The sequence below is a fragment of the Magnolia sinica genome, chromosome 6, assembly GCF_029962835.1.
Source record: "Magnolia sinica isolate HGM2019 chromosome 6, MsV1, whole genome shotgun sequence".
Lineage (NCBI taxonomy): Eukaryota > Viridiplantae > Streptophyta > Magnoliopsida > Magnoliales > Magnoliaceae > Magnolia > Magnolia sinica.
Genome location: NC_080578.1, coordinates 103534228 through 103561927, shown reverse-complemented (window position 1 = coordinate 103561927; position 27700 = coordinate 103534228). Strand labels below are relative to the sequence as shown.

Below are 27700 nucleotides of genomic sequence, written 5' to 3'. Positions count from 1 at the left end.
TGACAAACTTTCACCCTGATCTAAAATTCTGTTGGGCCATAGCAAAGAGAAATGCAAATCAAGGGAGGACAATGTTTTCATTTTTCATGGGCCATCAAAGTTTTAGATCAAAGTAAAACTTGGGCCGTGGGGGTTTCACGAGGTGTTGCTTCACATGAACAGTTCAGATTTTGGATCCACATCAAGTAGGATGGGTTCTCAAAAAAGTTCGTAGGTGAGCGTTTCCGTATATATATATATATATATATATATATATATATATATATATATCAATGTTTTAAATAGAGTTCTTAACGTATGCTATGTAGCGTAGCGTAGTGTAGCTGTAGCACTACGCAGCGTAGCTAAATAGTGTAAATCCCAAGGTGTCCCGTATCGGTATCGGTTGGCATAACGGTGCCCTCCGAAACCGATACGGATACGGGGGCGTAACGGCCCGTAACAGCGCAATTTTATTTTAAAAAATATGAAAAAATATAGATTAAATCCGAAATATTCTAAGCATTCCAAATATGCATTCATTTATAAATTGGAACATGTTTATAGTAGTGTAACGGTCCACTCTTTGGTAAGAAGTTGTATCGGACTGTCTGATTAATTTTTTAACTAGGTAATTTGAATTTGACTACAAAATTCATATATTTAATTTTTTAAATATGTAATTTATATACTTAACAACTTGATATCATTTCTCCCAATAGTTCTTTAAAAAAATGAAATTAAATTTAGGTAGATGGCGTTGCCAATTTGGGACTGACTTGGAGGACCAATCTATTCTCCAAATCAGCCTCAAATTCATGCCATTTATTGTGATTATCCCACTTATAAATTGGTGGACATTTATTGGATAGTGAATCATAAAAAAAATAAAAAATCAAAAGGCCCTATTTTAAAAAATAAAAGTTCACAAATTAATAATTAAAACTATTCAAATAATTTGATTTTGGCATTGTGAGTTAGCAATTGCAGTCCATAATTTAATTGTCAAATTTCAAGTTAATATATGTCTTGTGTACAATTTTTTAAAGCTTGAATTATGAGGGACTCGGATGTAAAGTGCAGCACACGTGTAAAAGTTTTTTGGGCCTAACTCGTGATGAATGTGTTATATCTACACCATCCATCTATTTTGCCAAATAATTTTAGGGCATGAGCCCAAAAATGAGGCACATCCAAAGCTCAGGTAAATTGCACCATAAGAAACAACAATAATTAAACGTTCACCGCTAAAAATTTATTGGGGGCTAGAAAAGTTTTAGATCAAGTTGACATGTGTGTTTTCCCTTCATCCACATCAATGTGACCCAATTAACAGGTTAGATTGAAAATAAACATTACAGTGGACTTTAAGTAATTTTTAATGGTGAGCATTCTATAACCATTATTTTCTATGGTGTGGTCCACCTGAGATTTGGATATTATTAATTTTTTGAATCCTGACTTAAAATGACGTGGCAAAATGGATAGACGGTATGGGTAAAATATATACATTACGGGGGGCCCAATAAACATTACCGTGCGCCCTATGAATTAATTGTGAAAATCATTATCTCTGCTGCTATTTTTGGCGTGGTCCACATGATCTCTGGATATAATTTATTTTTTGGCTGGTGCTCTCAAATGATCTCTGAAAATAGATGAACGGTGTAGATGTGATAAATACATCACCGTGGAGCCGATATAACTTTGATCTCCTTTGAACCGTTCGTCCAACTCGGAGCTCGAGGAGTGTCAGCGCTCGTCTTTGCGTGACACGTACCTACCGCTGCTGGAAATAAAAAAAAAAAAAGAGAGAGAGGGAAACGAAAAGAAAAAACAGAGGGAAAGAAAGAAAAGAAAAAAAGAGGGAAAGGGGGAAAGAAGAGATTGAGAGAGAGAGAGAGAGAGGAAGAAGAAGAAGAACAGGAAGGAGAGAGAGTGAGAGAGAGAGAGGAAGAAGAAGAAGAAGAACAGGAAGAAGAGGTAGCAGCCGCAGCCGCAGCTGCTCGAGAAGAAGAAGAAGAAGAAGAAAGAGAAGAAGAAGAAGAGAAGAAAGCAAAAAAGGTAAGGTTTTTTTTTTTGTTTTTTTGTTTTTTTTTATTCGCGTAACGGGTCCCACCGTTACCGTTACGTATCGGTTACGGCCGATACGTAACCGATTTGGGATACCCTGGTAAATCCCCTATAGCGCATACGCTATAGGGGTCATAGCATACATTACAGCTACGTAGCGTGTAAAGTTTGTAGCATATGCTACAATGTATTTTTTTCTTTTTCTTTTTTAAGTTTTTTTTATTATGTAAAATTCACATCATAAAAAAACATTAAAAAGTAAAGTCAAAACCAAACCTTTTTATATTTACTTTCACTTAAAATGGTGGTGATCCTTTGTTAAAGTTTGTGTGAAACTCGCACACTGAAAAACTTTAAAACTAAAAATAAAAAGGGTTTTAAAAGAGGGTTTTCGAATATAGATGACATATATATCGTCCTTAATACTCTTAATCTAAGGGATTCTTATTTCTTTTCATCCTTGTGAGTTGTGACTTGTGGTTTCAATTAGACATTATTAATTAAAGTGGTTTTTTTAGAAAGTTGTTGAGCGATAATTATTTGATTTGTTTTTTAATTTTATATATGTAGATTAGCTTTTGATAAATGATAATTAATAATTTGTTTAAACTTTATACTTGAAAAAATGAATCATCTGTTAGCCATATATATATATATATATATATATTTTAAAATTAAAAAATATAAGTATCATGTAGCTTAAGCTATACGCTACAAAGGGTTAAACACTACGCAACGAGCAACAACTATTTAAAACATTGATATATATAAAAGCAATGATAACATTATATATATATAAAGTAATGATTACTTATATATATATATTTATATGTTTATATATATAACACAATGATTACTTTTTTAAATATTAAAATTTTATTGTCTTTTTCTATGGCCATATAAATGTATGTAGTTTCTCTGTTTTCTATTTGTTTTCTGTTTGTTTTCAGTAATTTTGGATCCACTGGAAAGATCGTTGGATAAGCTTTCCAACGAAACTAAAATCGCTTTAATCGAACCTCATTTGACTTATCAAAAGTACAGTTGTTCGGTGTGCGAAACCAATCACTTGCAATTTGACCAAATGCTCACATCTTCATTGTTACATGTCCAGTTTCAGTGATCTTAGGCTTATTGGAAAGGTCATTTGAGAAACTTTTAAATGAGATTGAAACCACTTCAACCAGACCTCATTTAACCAGTCAAAAATGTGGCTAGAGTTATTACGATTTCAGCCACTCGAGAATGCGCAATTTAATAAGCGGGCCAAATTTTCCTCATCATAACTCGGATTGGAGGAAACTTAAGTTCGTTAGGAAGATTATTTGACCACATTTTCAATGTACCATAAATCACCTTAATAGGGGATCATTTGACGTCGAAATTTACTTTCCGTAACATCATGGCCAATTTGTACACAAGAACGACCGTATTTTTTTCGATTTCAAATATGTGACTTTTCAAACCTTAACACCGCATTATCCGGTGGAGACTAAGTAGTAAGGAGAGTGATCCTTGGGTAGAGAGAGCTCATTTTATTCTTTTTGGCACATCAGATGCTACGTACAAAGATTTCTCGATATTCTGGAGTTCGGATGCACAGCCGTGACCGGATCTTTGCTGGATTTGGCGCTAGCCGGTTGGTTCCAATGGTTGTCTACGAGACGTGCCGAGGATGCTTCACGTTTGACCCATTTGGATTTTCAATGATTTCTAAGTTAATAGGAGACCATTTTATTGAAGTCAAGTTAAAGCTCAAAGAATAACTTATTCTCATTTTAGGTGGGGTGTCTATAGGTTCAAGTCTAGTTGTGCTCCCAGATTGCAATTTCTATACCAAGTTCATGTTTTGATGCGAAACAACTAGAGTGGAGTTATTAAAACATACCAAGAAATCCAATCACAAATAGATTTGGGCAAAAAATAACCTTTTCTATTTCTTTAAAAAAATTTATGCGGAGTATGTCACACATTGCTAACATCAAGTGTCAATCAATATCGTATTATTATAACAGGACCCTCACCACATGACGATATATTGGCATGTAACGATGTAATTTTTGTTCTCCCTTGGTTGCATATTGCTGACCAGTGATACTGAAAGTATCAACTGACACATGCACTGAAATTAGACAATTATTATATGAGAATGCCAAATCCAAGTTAAACAACATAATTATTCTGAATAACAAATCAGATTTAAATGGTTACAGTCAACAAGAAACAGGTTCTTAGTTGCAAAGAAGAATTGCATGAGTGATGGCTCATTAGCTCATCCACTGCCATAATTTTTCAAAGTCTAGAAACAAATAAGCACGTTGCATGTAAAGAAACTGTAATGTTACTGAACAGTATAAGATGAAAGAATAGCAGGAACATGATTAAAGTACTGGCATTACATAAGCCTTACATGCCTATATGGTGATTCCAGTAAAGACATAATTAGATGTACTGGCAGAACGATTTCGAAGTTTACACTACCATCAGTCATTTTCTGCCGACTGGTGATTTCTCCCAGATCCTTCCGCTTTCTAAGAATTTGAAGACGCATCCGTGCATCAAATTTGGCCTCATCATCATCGCTCAGGTCATTACCATCAGAAAGATTGATATCTGATTGTCTCTCAGTGTTGTCACGCTTAGAGGCTAGAGCTTCTCTGACCGATATCTGCAAATCCTTTTTCCTCTGGACTTCTAACGCATTCTGCAGATAGAAATTGGTTATGAATATTATGTGCCCTTTGTGAACATTTAAAATAAAGCAAAAGTAAATTCAAAGCAAAGATATCTTCATCTTGTTTAATGAAGATGGCACATGGAAAATTGCATAAATCTATGGACACTCATGTTCCACATATATATCCCAGATAAAGGATGCCAGCTTATACACATACAAGGACAGTCGGGAGTAATGAACTCAACAAGCTAAACCCAACAGCCACACAGCTTGGGTCAAATAATCTTGAAAGCATAAGATCTGCAAAGAAAAGTTACAATAGTACGCATTTACAAAAAAGAATAATATATCAGCACACATTATGAAGTAAAGACAGGAATCATACAATCCTCGACTTAAGGATGAGAATAATATCCTCTAGTTTGTAAATGTGGAGCCCATGGTTTGGAGATCCACACTGCTGCTATCAAAAGTGCCACCATGGATGGACTATGCCCTAAAAATCTTCTACATGGCACAATAATGCAACTAGATGTTTTTTAACAATAATGCCAATGAGAAAGATGTAAAAGCAATCACTTGGCCCAACCCCGCCCAGGCGACTCAACCTTGTAGGGCCAGGGCCTGGGCCCCTGTACTTGGCCCAAGGGCTGGGCCTCAGCTTAAAATCTAAACCGATGCTCAGACCAGGCCAAGCAGGGGCCAACAATAAATTGCCCGGTCTAGTCATCAAGCAGGCCACCATTCTATAGTAAGAATGGACGGTTTAAAGACACTTGTTAGAGGTCTCATACAAACATACATGTGTAGTTGAAGTCATGTTGGATTCCAGATCATGTTTCACTGATCCAAACTGTTTGTACGTGGGAGTCATCATGGATGGAGGATACCCCCAAAAATTAGATTGGAAGTACATTAAACACTTGATCATTTAACTCTTTTCCTCTACCAGGACTTTTTCCACCTAATTAGGGCCAAGGCCAAGGCCAGGCTAGGGCCAATCCTGGCCTGACCCTAGACGAGAATTGCCATCTCTATTGGCAGTAGGTGCTACGAAGCCTACATGACCCATTGCTGGTTGCGATAGGATACTAATTTCATTCCTCTTTCTTTTCATAATAATTTGACCCCCAATAGACGATTCAATTACAATCATGCCTTACATTTGATTTGTATTCTTATATCTCCACATGATACATAAAGACCAGTCTTGAACATGCATGGGCACATGATCCATGTGGAGGGTGGGCCCCACTATGCAAATAACATGGCTTAGAAATTAGTCATGGGCCGTAATCATGTGAGCCCCAAGTGTATGCGAACATCAGTTTTAAGAAACTTGCCAAAGATCCACATTTGACATACACGTGACCCACATGATGGGTGGGAGAGCCTATTTTCATTCAAGGTCATCCACGCCATGGGTTAGGATCGATGAATCATAAGCCCCACTTGTACCAAGTTCCGACTATGATGTCCGCACTCTTTGAGAAGAGATGGTAACATGGGAACAGATCCATGGTTCTGTTTATGCTGAAGGCTAGCGATAAATGAAAATGTAACTGCTTTACAACAGACTCACCCAACGCAAAAGTTAAATAACAAACAAACAGAACGAAATAGAAACAAGCTTCAGTTATGCTTTGTTTCAATTCCCCTTATACAAAGCCAAAAATGAACACCTAAATGTACAAGGAGATGACCAAAGAAGCCAACTGTTTGATGAGCTGTTAGTTTCAGTTTCTGAGATGTATGAGGAGATGACCAAAGAAGCCAACTGTTTGATGAGCTGATAGTTTCACTTTCTGAGACTCAGATCATAGTCTTAAACAGAACCCAAATAATCACCTAAGCAAAAACTAGAAGAATCCAGGAAGTAACTGAATACAACATTTAGGAAGTGAATAACGACATCTTGAGTCTAAAACGAGCTTGGAAAATGGCATGATAATCAGGCATAAGGTTCAAAGAACAATTAATCCTCTATGAATATTGCACAAGGAATGTATCTTCAGTAGAAAAATGGCAGAAACCATAAAATGCAGCGATTGGGCATTACCAATTCCTCTTTTGGTGCTTCTTTAAGCAGACGGGGATCGTTTAATACATCATGACTGCTCTTAATCTTCTCTTTCACTGCTGCCAGCTCTTTCTCTTCTTCTTCTGCTTCTTCTCCAAAAGATAGCAAGTTGAGCTTCCTACACATTGGAATTAAGACATGTGCCTTACTGGGTTATTGGGATAATTTTAAACATGTGAACGCCAAAACTGAATGAATGTTTTCACCATCCATACAAATGTCTTAACTTACTTCACAGCTTTCCTCTTCTGATCTTTGCCCTCAGTGTCAGCTGTAGAATAAGACAACGACTTCTCAGGTGCTTTCCTTGGAATTATATCATCAAAAGGGTTCCACAATACCTGAAGCATAGACTTCAATACTGTATCCCATAACACTCAAAAGAATAAACAATCGCTATTGCTTGATGAAAAAGCTACATTCTCAATTCAAATCAGAAAGAGAAAGCTCATTTGCAACAATGAGATAAATTGGAATTGTACAGAAAATATTCTTTGAATCCAACTATCATGTCAACTACATATTTAAATATGCATATAAACTAAAAAAGCATATCAAACTATCATCATCATTATAATAGGCTTGTCCTAGCTATTTGTGGTCGACTATATGAATCCTACTTCATCAACCATACAAAACAGCACACCAAAGTGACTAGTGTTTTAAATAGCAAAATAGCATGTAGCATAGCATTCACCCCTCTGAAGCGTGAGGCTTGAGCTACAAGCATGTAATGTAAGCTAAATGCTACTTCTAGATTTTTAATTAAGGTTGTGCTTGGTTGCACCACATATCATGAAATTTCACGATATATTGCACGGAATTTATCTGATTGATAGTGAAATTTAATGAAATTTGGTTCAACTAAAAACAGCCTAAAATAATAAGATAAATAGGCAAAGATTTAAGTATAAAGGTAATGAACAAGCAACCTGAGTTAATACTGATATTATTTCTTCTTCTTCACAAGAGTCAAGGTGCCATTCAGCATCAATGCAAAAGTAAGGACAAGGAAGAAGGGAATGAAGGTAACACGGTTGTTATACACAGCTTGGAGAGTAGTTTACATTGCTTGACTCGAGAAAAGGTGACAAGTGAACAGGAATCGGCCACATGGTCCCAACAAGGTTATTAATTCTATGGATTTCAAGCATTTCAAATCTGTATAAGTCTTTCAACCAACTATCGAAGTCTTCTCCTAAGAATATGACATTTGCTATTATGAGCTGCCATCTATTGCCACTTGCCACCAGTGTTCCAAATATCAAAAATAATATTATTGATAATACTGCCAATATTATCTAACATTTCTACTGATAGCTAAATTCACTAGAAATAAGGAAATCCCTAGATACAACTCTTTCTCTAGAAAGGCAATATGCTCATTTGATTGTGAGTCAATGCATTAAATTCCTCATCAAAGAGCTCATTAGTGAATAAACGTTTGCACTCTATCAAATATCAGTTAACCATGCATCACCAAGTATTGCTTTCATAAGATGTCCCATTACTACCCGAAACAAAGTAATCAAGAGCTAAAACATATCACACATATGAATCAATGACAGATGTGTATTAAACAAAGTTGCACCATGTGAAATAAAAACTACCTCAATGGAGATGATCCTTGGAGGAGGATTCAATGGTCGGTCATTCTTATCTGTGTCGACTTCACCTAATCTTAGGAGATTAAATATTGAGTCCCCAGTAACCTGTAAATATGGGGATCAGATCCAACAAAAAGTGAATTCACTTCACAATAAGAAAGGGAAACAGAACCATATACCTTTCCGAAAATGGTGTTCTTCCGGTCAAGCCAATCGCAACGATCCAAAGACATGAAGAACTGGCTACCATTTGAATGTGGCGACCCAGCATTTGCACATGCAAGTAAGCCCCTATGGTTGAATCTTAGCCGTGAATGGAATTCGTCAGCAAACACACCCCCGTAAATGCTTCCACCACCTGAAAAGAAGAGATATGAATTTTTTTAACAATAGACCTATCAGAATCTAGCTAGTGATTGTGGTGAGCCTAGAGAACTCCCCATAAGAATTTCCACGCCTACAATTACAACACAATCAAGACAGTTCCAAATTGGGTATCGATCACCCATCATAACTACAAAGAAAAATAAAAGGGGAGAGCCATAGTTGAAATGGATGCGGAAACAGTATTTTCTACAAAGAGTGTAAGAAAAGCATTTAATTAGTAAACCTTTAAGACACCCTAGATTGCCTTAATCATGAAGTGAAGTCCTTAAATACATGCACAAGGTAGAACTTGAGAAATAACAAGATAGACGCTAAGTAAAAGAATTCATCATCTATAAATAAACTAATTCAATAGTCCGTCCAATATGGGACTTCACCGGGGGGGTGTTGGCATTGTTAAGTGCATGGTAACTGCTTGGTTACTTCTTTTTTCTTCTTTTGGGGCTGTGACAATAACACCCGAGATCTATGGGGACCACCATCTTGTGCGTGTTACATATGCTCCATACAATGAGTGAGCCACTTGCTGCTAGGCCCTGTGGTCAAATATTTGACCGATCAACAAAAAAGGCGGGCCACGACAGAACAGGGAAGATGCTGAGTCGCCAAACATAGGTTTGTGTGCGTTGATACTAACACGGTGTTTATGTTCCCATCCAACACTCATTGAGTGAGCCTCAATAGAAAAAAGGGGGGACAATCTGAAAATCAGCCCAATCCAAAACTCAAGTGGGCCACACCTGCCACATGTACCATGCATCGCACAAGCCAAAGGTTCAAGAGACAAATTTCATGCAGATTTCTCCCAAATAGAAATCAAATGTAATAAAATGCCATTGGCGCTCAGCAAACAGACAGTTGGGAAAGAGAACACAGCCATGCTCACACGCAGATTTCCTACAACCCCTATAACAGGGAGCCTGTGTAACCAAAAGCTCTGCAGGACCCACCATGATGTTTGCGCAACATCCACTCCGTCCATCTGTTGTAACAGCTCATGTTCAGAAGTGTGGCAAAAAATGACGCGCTCCAAAATTTAGTTGGTGCACACCACAAGAAACATTGGGGATTGAACGCTCATCATTGAAACCTTCTTGAGGTCTACAAAAGTTTTGGAGCAGGCAAATGTTTATGCTTTCCCCTCATCCCGGTGGGAATCACTTTATGATATAAACATCACGGTGGGCACCAAGAATGTTTCAATGGTGAGAGTTTCCATCCCTACCGTTTCTTGTGGTGTAGGCCATAGCCCACTTGAGTTCTGGATTTGCCTCTTTTTTTGGCCCACGTTCTAATATGAGATGGCGAAGCTAATTGACAGGGTGGATGTCACAGTCACACAGACATCACAGCAAGCCCCACAGAGATTTTGGCAACACAATAGGAAGTTCATATCCGCAACGGTCCAAAACCAACTAAACAAAAAAATTGTCAAGTATTTGGCAGCTACGATCTTCCGAAATGAGTTTTTATCACCAGTGTCGGTGTTGTTGGGATTGTTGCCTTCAACGAGGAAAATTTTGATGATGCAATGGAAGATGGTGTTGTTGTAGTACTCTTCAATACAGAGGTGGACGAAGTTGGATGTCATCTTCAACACCACCTTCCCCTTCATTGGAGGCTCTGATACGTAGATTGAAAACGTGCAAGCAAAGAGAGGAAGAAGAGATCAAGATCAGAGTTCTAAAAAAGCTAGGGCACCGTTCTTAAACAATTGATTCATCAGATTTGGAATTTCCCTTCTCAGACAATGTGATAGAAATATGGAAGAAGAGAGATTCTCTGTACACGCTTGGGAAGGACTTGGGTGACCGCATCAATTCATGGGACCTTATGTTATCATAAGCCGAGTTTGTGTATAACAGTTCAGTGAACTGTACTATAGGACTCTCTCCTTCTGAGAATGCAACAGGTATTCAATCTCAACAGCCTATCAATTTAGTTCCCCTTCCTATTGCAACTTGACCGAGCCAAGACACTGACGCTTTTACATAGCATATCAAGGAGATGCATGAGGAAGTCATGCAAAAGATGACCCTTAATAATGAAAATTACAAAGGTATGCAAATGTTCAACAGCGTTACGCACAATTTCAAGGGGATAGGCTGATAGGGTCATGGTGTTGTTTAGACTTGAGGCTTACAGTAGGGCTTTACACCAAGCTGCACTTTTTCTTTTCTTTTCTTTTCTTTTTTTTTTTTTTGGGGTGGGGGTGGGGGTGTTAGGGTTCCTTATAGTGTTTTGAAGAAGCTAAGAAATAATACATACATGATCATACTTCACCCGAAATGAAGATCAACCTTATTTTCAATGTGGAAGGCCTTACAGTTTGTCTTGGACATCGCGAAGACAAATGCACAGGAGAATGAGCTATCCAGATACCCAACGTATGACACAAGTTCGAGGAAGTCACTGAAGATGAGCTGGATGATCAGATAGTTTCCACATGCCAAGGAGGATATCAGAAGTTTCTTATCAAGTGGAGGGGTCAACCGATATCTAAAGGCACTTGGATCTCAGGGAGTCGTTGCTCCTCATCCCACACGTGGGCTCAAGAATAGGTCTAGATATGGGCCCACTTACGCACAGGTGGCAAGAGTCTCTTATTGGTTGCAATTTCCTCTTGTTTAAGCTTTCTTAGTTATTTCTTTCTCACTTTGAGAAAGTCTAGTTGTAGTAGATTAGGAAGAGCAATCTTCCATGACTTATAAACAAGCTCTTATGGCTATGCGTATGGAGAACTTATTATAAGATTTTCTTTCAATAAGTATTGCTAAGAGTTTTTCTTGCGATAGAAGAGGGTAGAGGGTGGTGTGATCTCCAACGTAAGGCAAGAGGACTGTCGAAACTTGCTCCGTCTCTTTTCTTCTTCCTATCTATTGGAGCATGTGAATGTTTTGAGCTTCACATGGCAAGTAAATTTCAGTTTGCAATTAGTTTTAGGGCCTGTTTGGATGCCTGTAACTTTTCTAAAATGTAACAAAGTTATAGGTGACTTTGTTACAGTTGGTGTTTGGGGGAGGAAAGTCACAAGTAACTTTCTCTCAACCTGTGACTTTCTTACAAGAGAAAGAGACGAAAATGATACAGACACTTGAGTGGTTTTTCAAGTTACCTGTATCAATGCAGGTAACGGTTGGAAATTTTTAAATGAAAATCTTTTGAAAGAATCACACCTGCATTGAAGAAGCATATCTACCTTCAGACGGAGTGAAGGTTGAACAGCCATTGAAGATGAGGCTACAAGCGGCCATTGAAGTCTATCAAGCTACATGCGAGCACAATGAGGGCTACGAGGCTGACATTGGGGAGAATCGCAGCTCTGTATTGAAGAAGGTTGGTGGCCATTGCTATATAAATAGATATCCCTCTCCAATGTCTTCATCTCCCTCTCTCAGCCTCCGTTTCCCTCTCTCAAGTCTCCTTCTCCCTCTCTCAGTCTACTTCTCCCTCTCCCATTGAGCTTCAACAAGGTTGGAAACCCCTTTTCTCTCTTTCTATTGCGTTTTTTCTTTCTTTCCTCTTTTTTTTTTTTTGCTTTTGCATTGACGGACGCAGCTTGGTGAGGTGGCGTGGATAATGGTTGATGATCTGTGGGGCCCAGCATATTGTATTTGTTTTATCCATACCATCCATCCATTCTTTTGGATCGTTTTAGGGCTTGATTCCAAAAATGAGGGATATCTAAATCTCAGGTGGACCACACCACCGAAAACAATAATGATTGAAAGTCCACCATTAAAAAACTACTAGGGCCCACTGTAATGTTTGTTTCACATCCAAGCTGTTGATTAGGTCATAAAGACCTGGATGAAGGGAACAAAACAAATATCAGTTTGATCAAAAACATTGGTGGCCCACCAAAAGTTTTTAATGGTGGGTGTTCAATCAACATTGTTTCCAGTGATGTGGTCCACCCAAAATTTTGATGTACCTTATTTTTGGGCTGATGACTTAAAATGATCTGGAATAATGGATAGATGGTGTGGATAAAACAAATACATCATAGTGGGCCCACTTAACACGTCAGCAGCCTATGGACGGTTGTCAAGCTGCAGGTGTTGTGGCTGTTTGAGGACCCATTTTTGTTTTTGTTTTTTTTTTTTTTGCTTTCTGCTATGTGGGCTGTTGTGGCTGTTTGAGGAGCCCATGTTTATAGGACCCATTTTTGTTTTTTTCCCTTCCTGCTATGTGGGTTGTTGCGGCTGTTTGAGAAGCCCATGTTTACAGGACCCATTTTTGTTTTTTTTTTTACTTCCTACTATGTGGGTTGTTGTGGCTGTTTGAGAAGCCCATGTTTACAGGACCCATTTTTATTTTTTTTGCTTCCTGTTATGTGGGTTGTTGTGGCTGTTTGAGAAGCCCATGTTTACAGGACCCATTTTTGTTTTTTTTTTTTCTTTTTTTGCTTCCTGCTATGTGGACTATTGTGGTTGTTTAAGAAGCCCATGTTTACAGGACCCATTTTTGTTTTTTTTTTTTTGCTTCCTACTACATGGGCTATTGTGGCTGTTTGAGAAGCCCATGTTGATTGTACATATCAGTATCTTTGGTAGGATTTTTTATTTTTTATTTTTTACTTATAGTTTTGACATTCATTGATGAAATTAGCCTTGTTAAGCACATGGCTATGACAACTGCCCTGCACAGGAGATTCCCTTCCATGATTCACCACAGGCATCACTACCAATTAATCTCCATCTGCACAGAATTGTATTACAGAAACAACTGGAAATTAGAAGATGATAACTTCAAGGGCCTGAACTGAAAATTAGAAGATGATAACTTCAGTGCCTGAAGAGTAGAAGGAATATACATTCGTGGAAGGTTATCAGATCCCAAGCCATCCATGTCTTCGTGGATGGAATATACATTCCTCCCATAATTTGTGAATGCATGGATTATCAGATCCCACAATCCACGAAATACCAGATGTCTAAACTGGCACTAAGGTGTGCTTGTGAGGGAGGTTAACTTGGGACCAACGTTGTTAAATGCGACCACATACTCGCATATGTGAATTCCCATATGCATATCGCATATGCCATCATTGCATATGCCATTGCAGTGCATATGCGATCGCATATGCCAAATGTGCGAGGATATGCAATCGCATATCTGCCAACTGTTGGCACATTATTTTGTTTGTTTATTTTTTATTTTTGCAAAAAATCAAACTTTCCTAAGTAGTGAAACTTTGTAACTATAAGTTGTGTAAGTATATTTTTGAATGTAAGTTAGTGTTAGTGTAACTAAGTTGTAACTTATTGTAACTAAGTTGTAAATTGTAACTTGTAAGTAGTGTTAGTGTTATAATATATAAATAATAAACATTAAGATGTAACTTCAAAATTGTATTTGTACAATAAATAGTTTATTGATTGTTTTGTTACTTAACTATATTGTTGAATGTAGAATTTGATGTACTTCATTCATTTTTCCAACAAGTCACAAACTAACTTTATATATGCAAAATTACTATATTAGTTATCTATTGACTTAGGGAAGCTTCTCCTAGGTTCTTATATTTTTCTCCATTTTTTTCAATTTTTCTCCTTTTTTTTTTTCAAAAAAATAATAAATAAAAATAAAAATTATGCGATTGCATATGAGCACAAGCATATCCGATCGCACAGAACCGCATATGCGGTTTGACAACATTGCTTGGGACGATCACTGAAGTTATGTTGTCTCAGTTACAGTTTATATATTCCCCTCAATTAGCTCATCCTTACAACATGGGCTTTCATCAGCTTCAGCAGTTAAATTTTTATTTAAGTATGGAAAAATAAGTTGATTCCCTGTAACTTTCAAACAACTATCAGCTTCTATACTAGACACTCCCATGGTTACCTCACATGTTATTTGCAGAACATAACAATACCAACAAGTAAAAAAGTGATTTGATTAACAAGCAGATCTTTGCAACAAGTTGCATTTGATCAATAATAGATCTAGATGATGAAAAAGGAGCTCACCTAAATGTTCTTCTGATCATTTGAGACTACAAGACTCAGGGTAGGAATTAAGGAGAGCAACTTTGGGAGCATAGCCTGTACATTAGTGCAAGCAGTGTTCGAGTTGTCGGTGTCGCTACAATTTTCACTGGCCGGAGATAAAGATATAATATCGTTATCGCCGATAATATCGCCGATAACCGGAAATGCAGGGAAAAAGGGGGAAACATGGAGAAATTGGTGGAAATTTTCAGTGAAACTTCAGGACATGCCTAAATACATATATTTACATATTCAGGAATGAAAAATTTGCAAAAAGAATACATTAAATTAAAAGTTTCCATTTAATGGGGGCCAAAAAGCATGTGTTGTCGTAAGAAATCACTCAAATAGTAATCAAAATGAGTTTATCTAATAGTTTTAAGATTGGTCAATGTTCATTCAACACTGTTTCCTGTAATGTGGTCCACTTAAGATTGGGATATACCTCATTTTTGGTCTCATACTGTAAAATTATCTATAAAAATAGATGAACGGCATGGATGAAACATATACATCATGGTGGGGCCCACAGAGCAATGGCTGGTGGCAGGGGAATAGCCAATCCGTTTCCGATCCGCGCGGACGCAGCTTAGATACTGACGGGTTGAGTAGCGGTCGACTACTGAAGTGACGTCACCATGTTCTGTAGGCTCCACTACTATGTGTTGTATCCACACCGTCCATCCATTTTGAGATATCATTTTAGGGCATGAGCCAAAGGATGAGGTAGATAAAAATCTGTAGTGGACCCCACCACAAAAAACATTTGAAGAGTGATTCCCACAATTGAAACTATCCCAAGGCCCGCCATAATGTTATTTGAAATCCAACCCATTCAAAAGTTAAAAATGACACAAAAGAAGAGAAAACACGAATATCAACTTGATCTAAAACTTTCGTGCCATTTAGAAGTTTTTAATGGTGGGTGTCACTGTCCCACTTTCGTGGCATTTAGATATACCTCATTTTTTGTCTCATACCCAATAATGGTCTAGAAAAATAGATGGACGGTGTTGATACAACACATACATCATGGTGGGGCCTACAAAACTTGGGGACGTCACCTCGGTAGCAAGTGTCCCTATGCCAGCAGCTAATCCGCGTCAGGGGGGTTCTTTATTGCAGTGGGATGCTATGTGGGGCCCACCATAATGTTTCTAAAAAATCATGTGGATCCACCCCGTTCATCCGTTTTTTTAGATCATTTTAGGACATCAGACAAAAAATCATGTGGATCCAAAACTCAGGACAGCCACACGAGAGGAAATAGTGGAGATTCAGTGATCACCGTTTAAACATAATTAACCACTCATTTGGGCCCACCTTGAATGTATGTGGTATATCCACGCCGTCCATCCGTTGTTCCATCTAATTTAAGGGGTTGAGCCCAAAATTGATTCATATCCAAAGATTAAGTAGATCATACCACTGTAAACAGTGGGGATAATGATTTCCACCATTGAAACCTTTATAGGCCCCACAGTGATGTTTATTTTTCATCCAACCTCTTCATAAGATCATACAGACATGGATGAAGGGAAAACACAAATAGAAGATTGATCCAAAACTTCCATGGCCCTCCAAATATTTTTCAACGGTACACATTCAATTCAACTGTTTCTTATGGTGTGGTCCATTTGAACATTGGATATACCTCAAATTTTTTTTATAAAGGCCTAAAATTATCTGTTAACATGTATGGACGGAGTGGATGAAATAAATAAATCATGGTGGGCCTTACATGTAGTGGTTGTGCTGCCTTTATACACGCACGGATTGTTTTCTGTGTAATCCGTTGATATATGCTCGCTGCGAACCAGTTCGTACGTAACTAGTGCGAACTTTTTGGTGGGCCATCATACATGATAGGAGTCCAAAATCTGAATGGTCCACGTGATGCAGCACCCCATGAAACCTGTAAGGCCCAACTTTTACTTTGATCCAAAACTTTGGTGGGCCATGAAAGAAGAAAAATGTTTCATCTATTAATTTGCATTTCTCTTTTCTATAGCCCACCATAGTTTTAGATCAGTATGAAATTTGTCCCTACGAGGTTTCATGTGATTCCGCATCACATGGACCGTCCGGATTACACTCCCATGACACGTGTACAAAGGTGCGCATGCCTCATTAGGCTGGTATTTCTTTAAGAAAAAAAAAGAAAAAAAAATCCCGATATCTATTACGGGTTTTTGTTTACGAAAAGAAAACAAAACAAAACCCCTAAGATTTCGTGAAAGAGAGATCTTCACCGAAGAAATGGGATTTTTGAAAGAGGGTTGATGCAGGAAGGGGATTTTCATACCTGAAAATCCGAACGAAATGCCACCCGGCACTGTGGATCGATGCATTCTTCCGAGCTCCGACTTCCGATCCGATCAACAAGTAGGCGATCTTCTCGATTCCGATATTTTTTCTGAAAGAAGGGTTTTCTTACTTCCGATATTTTTTTTGATTTTTTGAAAGAGGGGTTTTCTTACATATTTATTGGATTTATGGGTTGTTGGCCACAGTTTTCCCGTGATAGGGATCCTAGTTGGTAGCCACAGTGCGAAAATCTTGATATTATCGGCGATAATCCAAGATTTTCGCCGATATCTCCGATTTTTCACCGATATCTATAATTTTTCACCGATAATCCGAAGAGAAACGCAATAATGGGGTTTTAGTATCGCAAGAATAGCGATACCGATATTATCGGCAATATTTTGATAATATCGTCAACAACTCGAACACTAAGTGCAAGTACCTCAATTTCTGACCTTTATGTGCCTTTTATGTGGGACAATTGATTATTCGTAAAAGTTTATCCAAACACACCTTAAACATGGCGGATTCAGATCTCATGATGGAGCTAAATAACATGGTGGCAGCAGCTGCGGCAAGTGTACTAATGATCTGTTGGCTTGAGCAAAATAATATGCTAGAAGAGCCTCATGAACAACAACCACGGAATTGGACAGGTGCACAAGCTGCAAATCCAATTATTAATGGGTCGGGGCTAACGTGCTTCAATTACATTCGTATGCACAAAGATGCATTTTTTCGCCTTCGCGACATTATACGAGAGAAGAGTCACTTGCAAGGCACATTTGGCGTATCCTTAGAAGAAGGATTGGTGATTTTCCTTCATACACTTAGCCATCACGTAAAGAACCATATTATGCAGCATCATTTCAACCATTCTGGGGAAACGATTAGTCGTCACTTCAATAGGATGCTTAACGCAATCGTCGGGCTACATTCCGAATTTCTAAAACCGCCCGAGAATGAGTTGCCTCTTGAGATATTGAATAGTACGAGGTTTTTCCCTTATTTTTAGGTAAGTACATATTTTGCATTTTATAAATTCAATCCTAAAGTAAGGAAAAATAAGTTCTAATTCTTTTCCTTAGGGTTGTGTTAGAGCCATAAACGGCACACACATTCCAGCCATGGTCGATTTGAAGGAGCAAGCTAAGTGGCACAATCGAAAGGGATATATCTCCCAGAATATCGTGGAAAGCCGTTCTTTTGATTTAAAATTCCAATATATACTAGCTGGCTGGGAGGGATCAACCTCGGACGAATGTTAGCAGATGCTGTAAGCCGAAACAATAAATTGATTGTCCTAACAGGTATTAATTCAAGTCAATCAACAAATACATATTAATTAGTTAATATGTACCTTAAAATTAAGTAACTTCGGGCTTATGTTTCTTGAAGGCAAATATTATTTAGTTGATGCTGGTTTGCAAATATTTCCGGTTTCCTAGCACCATTCCGTGGAGTTCGATATCACCTTAAGGAATTCAGGCAGGGTTGCAAGCCAAGGACAAAAGAAGTGTTGTTTAATCTTTGCCATTCCTCGTTACGGAATGTTATAAAACGTGCATTTTGAGTATTAAAAGCACGATTTCCTATATTGAAGACTGCCCCGGCCTATCCTATGCACATACAAGTGAATATGGTTCATGCATGTGTTATCCTGCACAATCACATTGTGAATGAAAATCATGATCAAGATCTTGATTTAGAGTATAATAATGATAATAATGACGACGATATGAGAGAAGATGTGGACGCAAATGGAGGTATTAACGAAGAATATGAAGTTAGTGATAATGAGGATGAAGACGAATTTGAGAATGAATCCGTCATAGTTAGAAGGGAGAAGAAGCGATGGAAAGATTTTAGACTTGCAATTGCATCTGATATGTGAGCAAACTATAATCCACGACGTAATGATAACTAAATGCTTCTTTTTAATTTTTTGTAATGAATATTAATGCTCATAACCTGATTTTAGTCTTCGTATACAAATGTAATATTTTGCGGATGCAATTTAGAGTAATGTTTTTTTAATTCCTCTTCTTCTTTTTTTTGCAATTGATATCTTAAATAACTTACAAATGTGAAATCTTTTTAAGGAATAGCGCAACCTTTAAATCCAAGCAATAAAGGCCGAAAGACACGGATCAACTGGACCGACTATATGGATGAATGTATGGCTAATATACTAGTTGATGAAACATTGTTAAGAAGAAAAGCCAATAATGTTTTTAGAGATTCACTATCAACAAAGTGTGCAAAATGGTGGAAGAAACATTTTCCATGCAGGTGAGTAGTGAGAACTGCAGGAATCGATTACGACTGTTGAAGAGCAAATATCTGTTGAATAAGCTTGCGTTGAGCAAGAGTGGATTTGGCTGAGACAATGAAAGAAAATACGTGACTGCCGAACCAGCGGTTTGGAATGAGTTAATACAGGTAAAACTTGAAATAAAAAAGATTAGAAATAAGTCATTCACACTGCTTAAGCGGTTCGAGTCTATATACGGAAATGATTCTGCCACGGGGAGTTATGCGCAAACTCTAGTTGATCCTGATGAAGAAGATGTCGTACCAACTCATGCCTCTGATGATATCCAGTTGTCTCCAGTTAACTCCAATGCATATACACCATTTGCGCCCATGGACTCTTCATTTTGGGATGGGACACAATCTGAAACTCAACAATCTGGAGGAAGTAGTAAAAGGACTATAGGAACCTCAACTCCAGGGGCATCGAAGAAAAAGAAGGCTACTATTGGATCAACTGTCTTAGAAAGATTTGATGGCCTTTGCGGGTCAATAGACAAATTTGTCGCCTTTTAAGTCATCAACTGGTGCTACACTTATGACGACGAAATTATGGGAGGAGTTGGAGAACATGACAACTATCGATGAAGAAATGATGTATAAGGCTTTTAAGTTCCTTTCAGATTGGCCAAATCTTTTGCATGGGTTCCTTCATAGTGTGTACCATGCCCAAAGGCATGTATGGTTGGAGAACATGGTTCCTAAATAAATTACTTTAGTTTGATATTATTTGTTTTTTTACTTTGTTTCCCTTACAGCATTGTAAACATATCTTGTGAAGAAAATGAAATTTTTTTCTTGGATATGTTACGTCAAGTTTTTTGCCCACATTACTAGCATTTTGAAAACATGGGCTCACTTTTATAGCCCACATGTTGATTAGTTTAGCCTAAGAATCGGCCAAACTATTCATTTACATAGGCTTAATAAAATAGAATAATTATATCTCATCTTTTTTATGTGTCAATCTGATTTTTTAACGATTCTCTATTTCAACTCTATCTAGTGTAAATATCATTTGTTACAGGTTATCCAAACACAAAAACAAAGTTACCTGTAAGTTACAATTTACATCCAAACAGGATTACCTATAACTTAGGGCCTGTTTGGATGCCTGTAACTTTTGTAAGTTACAATTTACATCCAAACACGATTACCTGTAACTTAGGGCCTGTTTGGATGCCTGTAACTTTTTTTAAGTTGTAAGAAAGTTACATGCAACTTACTTACAGGTGTAAGTAAGTTACAGGTAATCCTATTTGGATGTAAGTTGTAACTTACTTACAGGTAACTTTGTTTGTGTTTGGTAACCTGTAACTTTGTTACAGGTAATAAGTTGGATATTCACATTAGATAGAGTTGAAATAGGGAATCGTTGAAAAATCAGATTAACAAATAAAAAAGATGGGATAAAATTATTCCATTTTATTACGCCCATGTAAATGAATAGTTTGGCCAATTCTTAGGCTAAACTAATCAACGGGTGGGCCATAAAAGTGGGCCCATGTTTTCAAAATGCTAATAATGTGGGCAAAAAATTTGAGGTAACATATCCAAGCAAAAATTTTCATTTTCTTCACAAGATATGTTTACAATGTTGTAAGGGAAAGAAAGTCAAAAACAAATAACATCAAACTAAAGTAATCTATTCAGGAACCATATTCTCCAACCATACATTCCTTTGGGCATGTGACACACTAGGAAGGAACCCATGTATAAGATTCGGTCGATCTGAAAGGAACCTAAAAGCCTTATACATCATGTCTTCATCAATGGTTATCATGTTCTCCAACTCCTACCATAATTTCATCGTCATCAGTGCAACATCAGTTGATGACTTGAGGGCGACAAATTTGTCTATTGACCATCAAAGGCCATCAAATCTTTCTATGATAGTTGATCCGATAGTAGTCTTCCTTTTCTTCGACAGCCCTGGAGTTGAGGTTCTTACAATCCTTTTACTACTTCCTCTAGATTGTTTAGTTTCAGATTATGTCCCATCCCAAAATGAAGAGTCCATGGGCGTAAATGGTGTATATGCATTGGAGTTAACTGGAGACAACTGGATATCATCAGAGGCATGAGTTGGCACAACATCTTCTTCATCAGGATTAACTAGAGTTTGCGCATAACTCCCCGTGGCAGAATCGTCTCCGTATATAAACTCGAACTGCTTAAGAAGTGAAAATGGCTTATTTCTAATCTTTTTTATTTCAAGTTTTGCCTGTCTTAACTCATTCCAAATCGCTAATTCGGCAGTCACGTATTTTCTTTCATCGTCCCAGCCAAATCCACTCTTGCTCATCGCAAGCTTATTCAACAGATATTTGTTCTTCAACAGTCATAATCAATTCCTGCAGTTCTCACTACTCACATGCATGGAAAATGTTTCTTAAAATATTTTACACACTTTGTTGATAGTGACCTCTCTAAAAGTATTATCGGTTTTTCTTCCTAACAATGCTTCATCAACTAGTATATTAGCCATACATTCATCCATATAGTCAGTCCAATTGATCTGTGTCTTTCAACCTCTATTGCTTGGATTTAAAGGTTGCGTCATTCCTTAAAAATATTTCACATTTGTAAGTTATTTAAGATATATCAATTGCAAAAAAAAAAAAAAAAGAATTTAAAAAACATTACTCTAAATTGCATCCGCAAAATATTACATTCGTATACGAAGACTAAAATCAGGATATGAGCATTAATATTCGTTACAAAAAATTAAAAAGAAGCATTTAGTTATCATTATGTCGTGGATTATAGTTTGCCCACATATCAGATGCAATTGCAAGTCTAAAATCTTTCCATCGCTTCTTCTCCCTTCTAACTATGACGGATTCATTCTCAAATTCGTTTTCATCCTCATTATCACTAGCTTCGTATTCTTCGTTAATATCTCCATTTCCATCCACATCTAATCCCATATCGTCGTCGTTATTATCATTATTATCTCCAAATCAAGATCTTGATCATGATTTTCATTCACAATGTGATTGTGCAGGATAACACATGCATGAACTATATTCACTTGTGTGCGCATAGGATAGGTTGAGGCAGTCTTCCATATATGAAATCGTGCTTTTAATACTCTAAATACACATTCTATAGCATTCTGTAACGAGGAATGACGAAGATTAAACAACTCTTCTTTCGTCATTGGCTCGCAACCCTGCCTAAATTCCTTGAGGTGATATCGAACTCCACGAAATGGTGCTAAGAAACTGGGCATATTTGCAAAACCAGCATCAACTAAATAATATTTGCCTACAAGAAACATAAGCCCGAAGTCACTTAATTTTAAGGTACATATTAACTAATTAATATGTATTTATTGATTGACTTGAATTAATACCTGTTGGGACAATCAATTTATTGTTTTGGCTTACAGCATTTACTAACATTCGTGAATCTGAGGTTGATCCCTCCCACCCAGCTAGTATATATTGGAATTTTAAATCAAAAGAACGGCTTGCCAGGACATTCCGGGAGATATATCCCTTTCAATTGCGCCACTTAGCTTACTCCTTCAAACCGATCATGGCTGGAATGTGTGTGTCGTCTATGGCTCCAACACAACTCTAAGGAAAAGAAGTATAACTTATTTTTCCTTACTTTAGGATTGAATTTATAAAATGCAAAATATGTACTTACTAACCTGAAAATAAGGGAAAAACCTCGTACTATTCAATATCTCAGGAGGCAACCCATTCTCGGGCGGTTTTAGAAATTCGGAATGTAGCCCGACGATTGCGTCATCCTATTGAAGCGACGACTAATCGTTTCCCCAGAATGGTTGAAATGATGCTGCATAATACAGTTCTTTACGTGATGGTTAACTGTATGAAGGAAAATCACCAATCCTTCCTCTAAGGATATGCCAAATGTGCCTTGCAAGTGACTCTTCTCTCGCATAATGTCGCGAAGGCGAAAAAATGCATCTTTGTGCATACGAATGTAATTGAAGCACGTTCGCCCCAACCCATTAATAATTGCATTTGCAGCTGAGCACCTGTCCAATTCTGTGGTTGTTGTTCTTGAGGCTCTTCTAGCATATTATTTTGCTCAAGCCAATAGATCATTAGTACACTTGCCGCAGCTGCTGCAACCATGGTATTTAGCTCCATCATGAGATCTGAATCCGCCATGTTTAAGGTGTGTTTGGATAAACTTTTACAGATAACCAACTGTCCCACATAAAAGGCACATAAAGGTCAGAAATTCAGGTACTTGCACTAATGTACGGGCTATGCTTCAAAGTTGCTCTCCTTGATCCCTACCCTGAGTCTTGTAGTCTCAGATGATCAAAAGAACATCCAGGTGAGCTCCTTTTTCATCATCTGGATCTTTTATTAATCAAATGCAACTTGTTGCAAAGATCTGCTTGTTAATCAAATCACTTTTTTACTTGTTGGTATTGTTATGTTCTGCAAATAGCATGTGAGGCAACCATGGGAGTGTCTAGTATAGAAGCTGACAGTTGTTTGAAAGTTATAGGGAATCAGCTTATTTTTCCATACTTAAATAAAAAATAAACTGCTGAAGTTGATGAAAGCCCATGTTGTAAGGATGAGCTAATTGAGGGGAATATATAAATTGTAACTAAGACAGCATAACTTCAGTGATCATCCCAAGTTAACCTCCCTCACAAGCACACCTTAGTGTCAGTTTGGACATCTGCTATTCTGTGGATTGTGGGATCTGATAATCCATGCATTCACAAATTATGGGAGGAATGTATATTTCACCCACGAAAACATGGATTTCTTGGGATCTGATAACCTTCCACGAATGTATATTCCTTCTACTCTTCAGGTACTGAAGTTATCATCTTCTAATTTTCAGTTCAGGCTCTTGAAGTTATCATCTTCTAATTTTCAGTTGTTACTGTAATACAATTCTGTGCAGATGGAGATTAACTGGTGGTGATCCCTGTGGTGAATCATGGAAGGGAATCTCCTGTGCAGGGCCAGCTGTCATAGCCATGTGCTTAACAAGGCTAATTTCATCAATGAATGTCAAAACTGCAAGTTAAAAAAATAAAAAATAAAAAAATCCTACCAGAGATACTGATATGTACAATCAACATGGGCTCCTCAAACAGCCACAACAGCCCACATAACAGGAAGCAAAAAAAAACAAAAAGGGGTCCTGTAAACATGGGCTTCTCAAACAACCACAACAGCAGCCAAAAAAAAAAAAAAAATGGGTCCTGTAAACATGGGCTTCTCAAACAACCACAACAGCAGCCAAAAAAAAAAAAAGGAGTCCTGTAAACATGGGCTTCTCAAACAGCCCACATAGCAGGAAGCAAAAAAAAAAAAAAAAGGGTCCTGTAAACATGGGCTTCTCAAACAGCCCACATAGCAAGAAGTAAAAAAACAAAAAACAAAAATGGGTCCTATAAACATGGGCTTCTCAAACAGCCACAGCCCACATAGCAGGAAGTATAAAAAAATAAAAATAAAAATAAAAAAAATGGGTCCTGTAACATGGGTTTCTCAAATAGCCACAACAGCCCACATAGCAGGAAGCAAAAAAAAAAAAAAAAAAAAAAACAGAAAGAAAGAAAAAGAAAAAGAAAAAAGACAAACAAAAAACAAAATGGGTCCTCAAACAGCCAAACCACCTGTAGCTTGACAACCGTCCATGGGCTGCTGACGTGTTATGTGGGCCCACTGATGTATTTGTTTCATCCACACCATCTATCCATTATTCCAGATCATTTTAAGTCATCAGCCCAAAAATAAGGTACATCAAAATTTTGGGTGAACCACATCACTGGAAACAATGTTGATTGAACACCCACCATTAAAAACTTTTGGTGGGCCACCAATGTTTTCGATCAAACTGATATTTGTTTTGTTCCCTTCATCCAGGTCTTTATGACCTAATCAACAGCTTGGATGTGAAACAAACATTACAATGGGCCCTAGTAGTTTTTTAATGGTGGACTTTCAATCATTATTGTTTTCGGTGGTGTGGTCCACCTGAGATTTAGATATCCCTCGTTTTTGGAATCAAGCCCTAAAACGATCCAAAAGAATGGATGGACAGCATGGATAAAACAGATACAATATGGTGGGCCCCACAGATCATCAGCCATTATCCACGCCACCTCACCAAGCTGCGTCTGTCAATGCAAAAAACAAAAAACAAAAAAAAAAGCAAAAAAAGGAAAGAAAGGAAAAACACAATAGAAAGAAAGAAAAGGGGTTTCCAACCTTGCTGAAGCTATGGGAGAGGGAGAAGGAGACTTGAGAGAGGGAAATGGAGGCTGAGAGAGGGAGATGAAGACATTGGAGAGGGCTATCTATTTATATAGCAATGGCCGCCAACCTTCTTCAATACAGAGCTGTGATTCTCCCCAATGTCAGCCTTGTAGCCCTCATTGCGCCCGCATGTAACCTGATAGACTCCAATGGCCGCTTGTAGCCTCACCTTCAATGGCCGTTCAGCCTTCACTCCGTATGAAGGTAGGTACGCTTCTTCAATGCAGGTACGATTCTTTCAAAAGATTTTCATTTCAAAATTTTCAACCGTTACCTGTATCAAAGATACAGGTAACTTGAAAAACGACTCAAGTGCCTGTATCATTTTTGCCTCTTTCTCCTCTAAGAAAGTCACAGATTGAGAGAAAGTTACCCGTGACTTTCCTCCCCCAAACACCAACCGTAACAAAGTCACCTGTAACTTTGTTACATTTTAGAAAAGTTACAGGCATCCAAACAGGCCCTCACTTACACCTATAAGTAAGTTACATGTAACTTTCTTACAACTTAAAAAAGTTACAAGCATCCAAACAGGCCCTTAATTCGTTAGACTCTAGTTGCATTACTGAAGGTCTTTATTTCTCAAAAACAGATACAAATGTAATAGAATGCAATCCGCAGTCAGCGAATAGAAAGTTGAGAGAGGGAACACAACAACAGTCCACAATCAACCAAACAAAAATTGTCAAGTATTCAACGGCTAGGATCTTCCCAAATGGGCGATTTTGCGTAAAATTAAAATTACCAGTGCCGGTGCCAGTGGGATCGCCGCCTTGGACGAGGAAAGATTTGATAACGCGGTGGAAGATGGTGTTGTCGTAATACCCTTCGATGCAGAGCTGGACGAAGTTCCTGGCGGCCTTGGGCGCTTCCTTGGGCCAGAGCTCCACGTCGAGGGGACCGTACGTCGTATTCAACACCACCTTCCCCTTCGTCGGAGGCTCCGATACGTAAATCGAAGACATGTGCAGGCAGAGAGGAAATAAAGAGCGATAATGGGATTATGAAAAAGCTAGGGTTTCGTTTACATCGATTTGGATATTCCCTTCTCGGTTGATACTAGAGATGGAGAGAGGGTGATTAGGGTTTTGTTGTTGAACGACCTATTCATCTGATTTGGAATTTCCCTTCTCGGACGATGATGAGAGACGCAGAGATTCTGCGCGCGCGCTTGGGAGGGACGACTTGCATGTGACCCGGGTAATAGGAATCTCCTGTAACCACAAACTCTGTGGGGTCCACCAAGATGTTTGTATTACATCCACTCCGTTCATCCGTTTTCTCAGCTCATTTCGGAAAATAGGGCCGGTAATGAGGGATATCAAAAACTCGACTGTCCACAACAGTGGAGAATGAACGTTCACCAATCACCAGTGAAACGGAAACGGATTTGCTGGCGCATCACACACCACCGACCTGGCTGGTGTGGGTACGTGTCGTGCAAAATAGAGGTGAGGGTCCAGTGCAGGCAGACTGAATTGGTCCAACTCGAATCGATCCGATTTTTCAAGAACCTAACTCAGATTCGATCCGGAACCGAGTTCAGTTAGGCTGACTCAATCTAATCTGAATGCTTGCTGGTCTAACTCGAACCGAGTCCGACTTGGTTTAATAAACCGAATTGAGTTGGATCAAGTTAAGAGAGGGAGAGAAAGAAGAGGATGTGAAAACCAAGAGAGAAAGAATGAGAGAAAGGAGGAGAGGAGGAAAATCGGGAGAGAAAGAGGGAAAGAAAGGATGAGAGATGGGTGGGTGCAGTGCCTCCTTCGAGTAGAGAAAGAAGGGTTAGGATTCGTTCGGATTTCAGATCGAATCGGTCCGAATTGACCACGATCCGAACTGAATCCGATGTACAATTGGATTTGAATGCTCCTAGTCGATCCGCACTAATCCAGGCCTTCGGTTCGATTCAGATCAGGTCGGATCCACTGGATCGGGTCAGATTCCGCCCAGCTCTAGTGCTAAGAGGAGCTAACTCCTCGAGCTCCTACTTTTTTATTATA

General features: G+C 38.2%; 1 protein-coding gene across 1 annotated transcript in view; it reads right to left on the bottom strand.

Moving 5' to 3' along the window:
• LOC131249369 (peptidyl-prolyl cis-trans isomerase CYP57) overlaps positions 1–26953 on the bottom strand; it is a 36792-nt gene extending 9839 nt beyond the window's left edge. Inside the window, exons 1-6 of the mRNA XM_058250087.1 lie at positions 26443–26953; positions 8596–8774; positions 8420–8521; positions 7041–7150; positions 6789–6927; positions 4534–4756 (exon numbers count right to left, since the gene is read on the bottom strand). Coding sequence (XP_058106070.1) covers positions 4534–4756; positions 6789–6927; positions 7041–7150; positions 8420–8521; positions 8596–8774; positions 26443–26662 — 973 coding nt within the window. The 5' untranslated portion in view covers positions 26663–26953. The remainder of the gene's footprint in view (positions 1–4533; positions 4757–6788; positions 6928–7040; positions 7151–8419; positions 8522–8595; positions 8775–26442) is intronic.
• Positions 26954–27700: the final 747 nt, after the last annotated feature.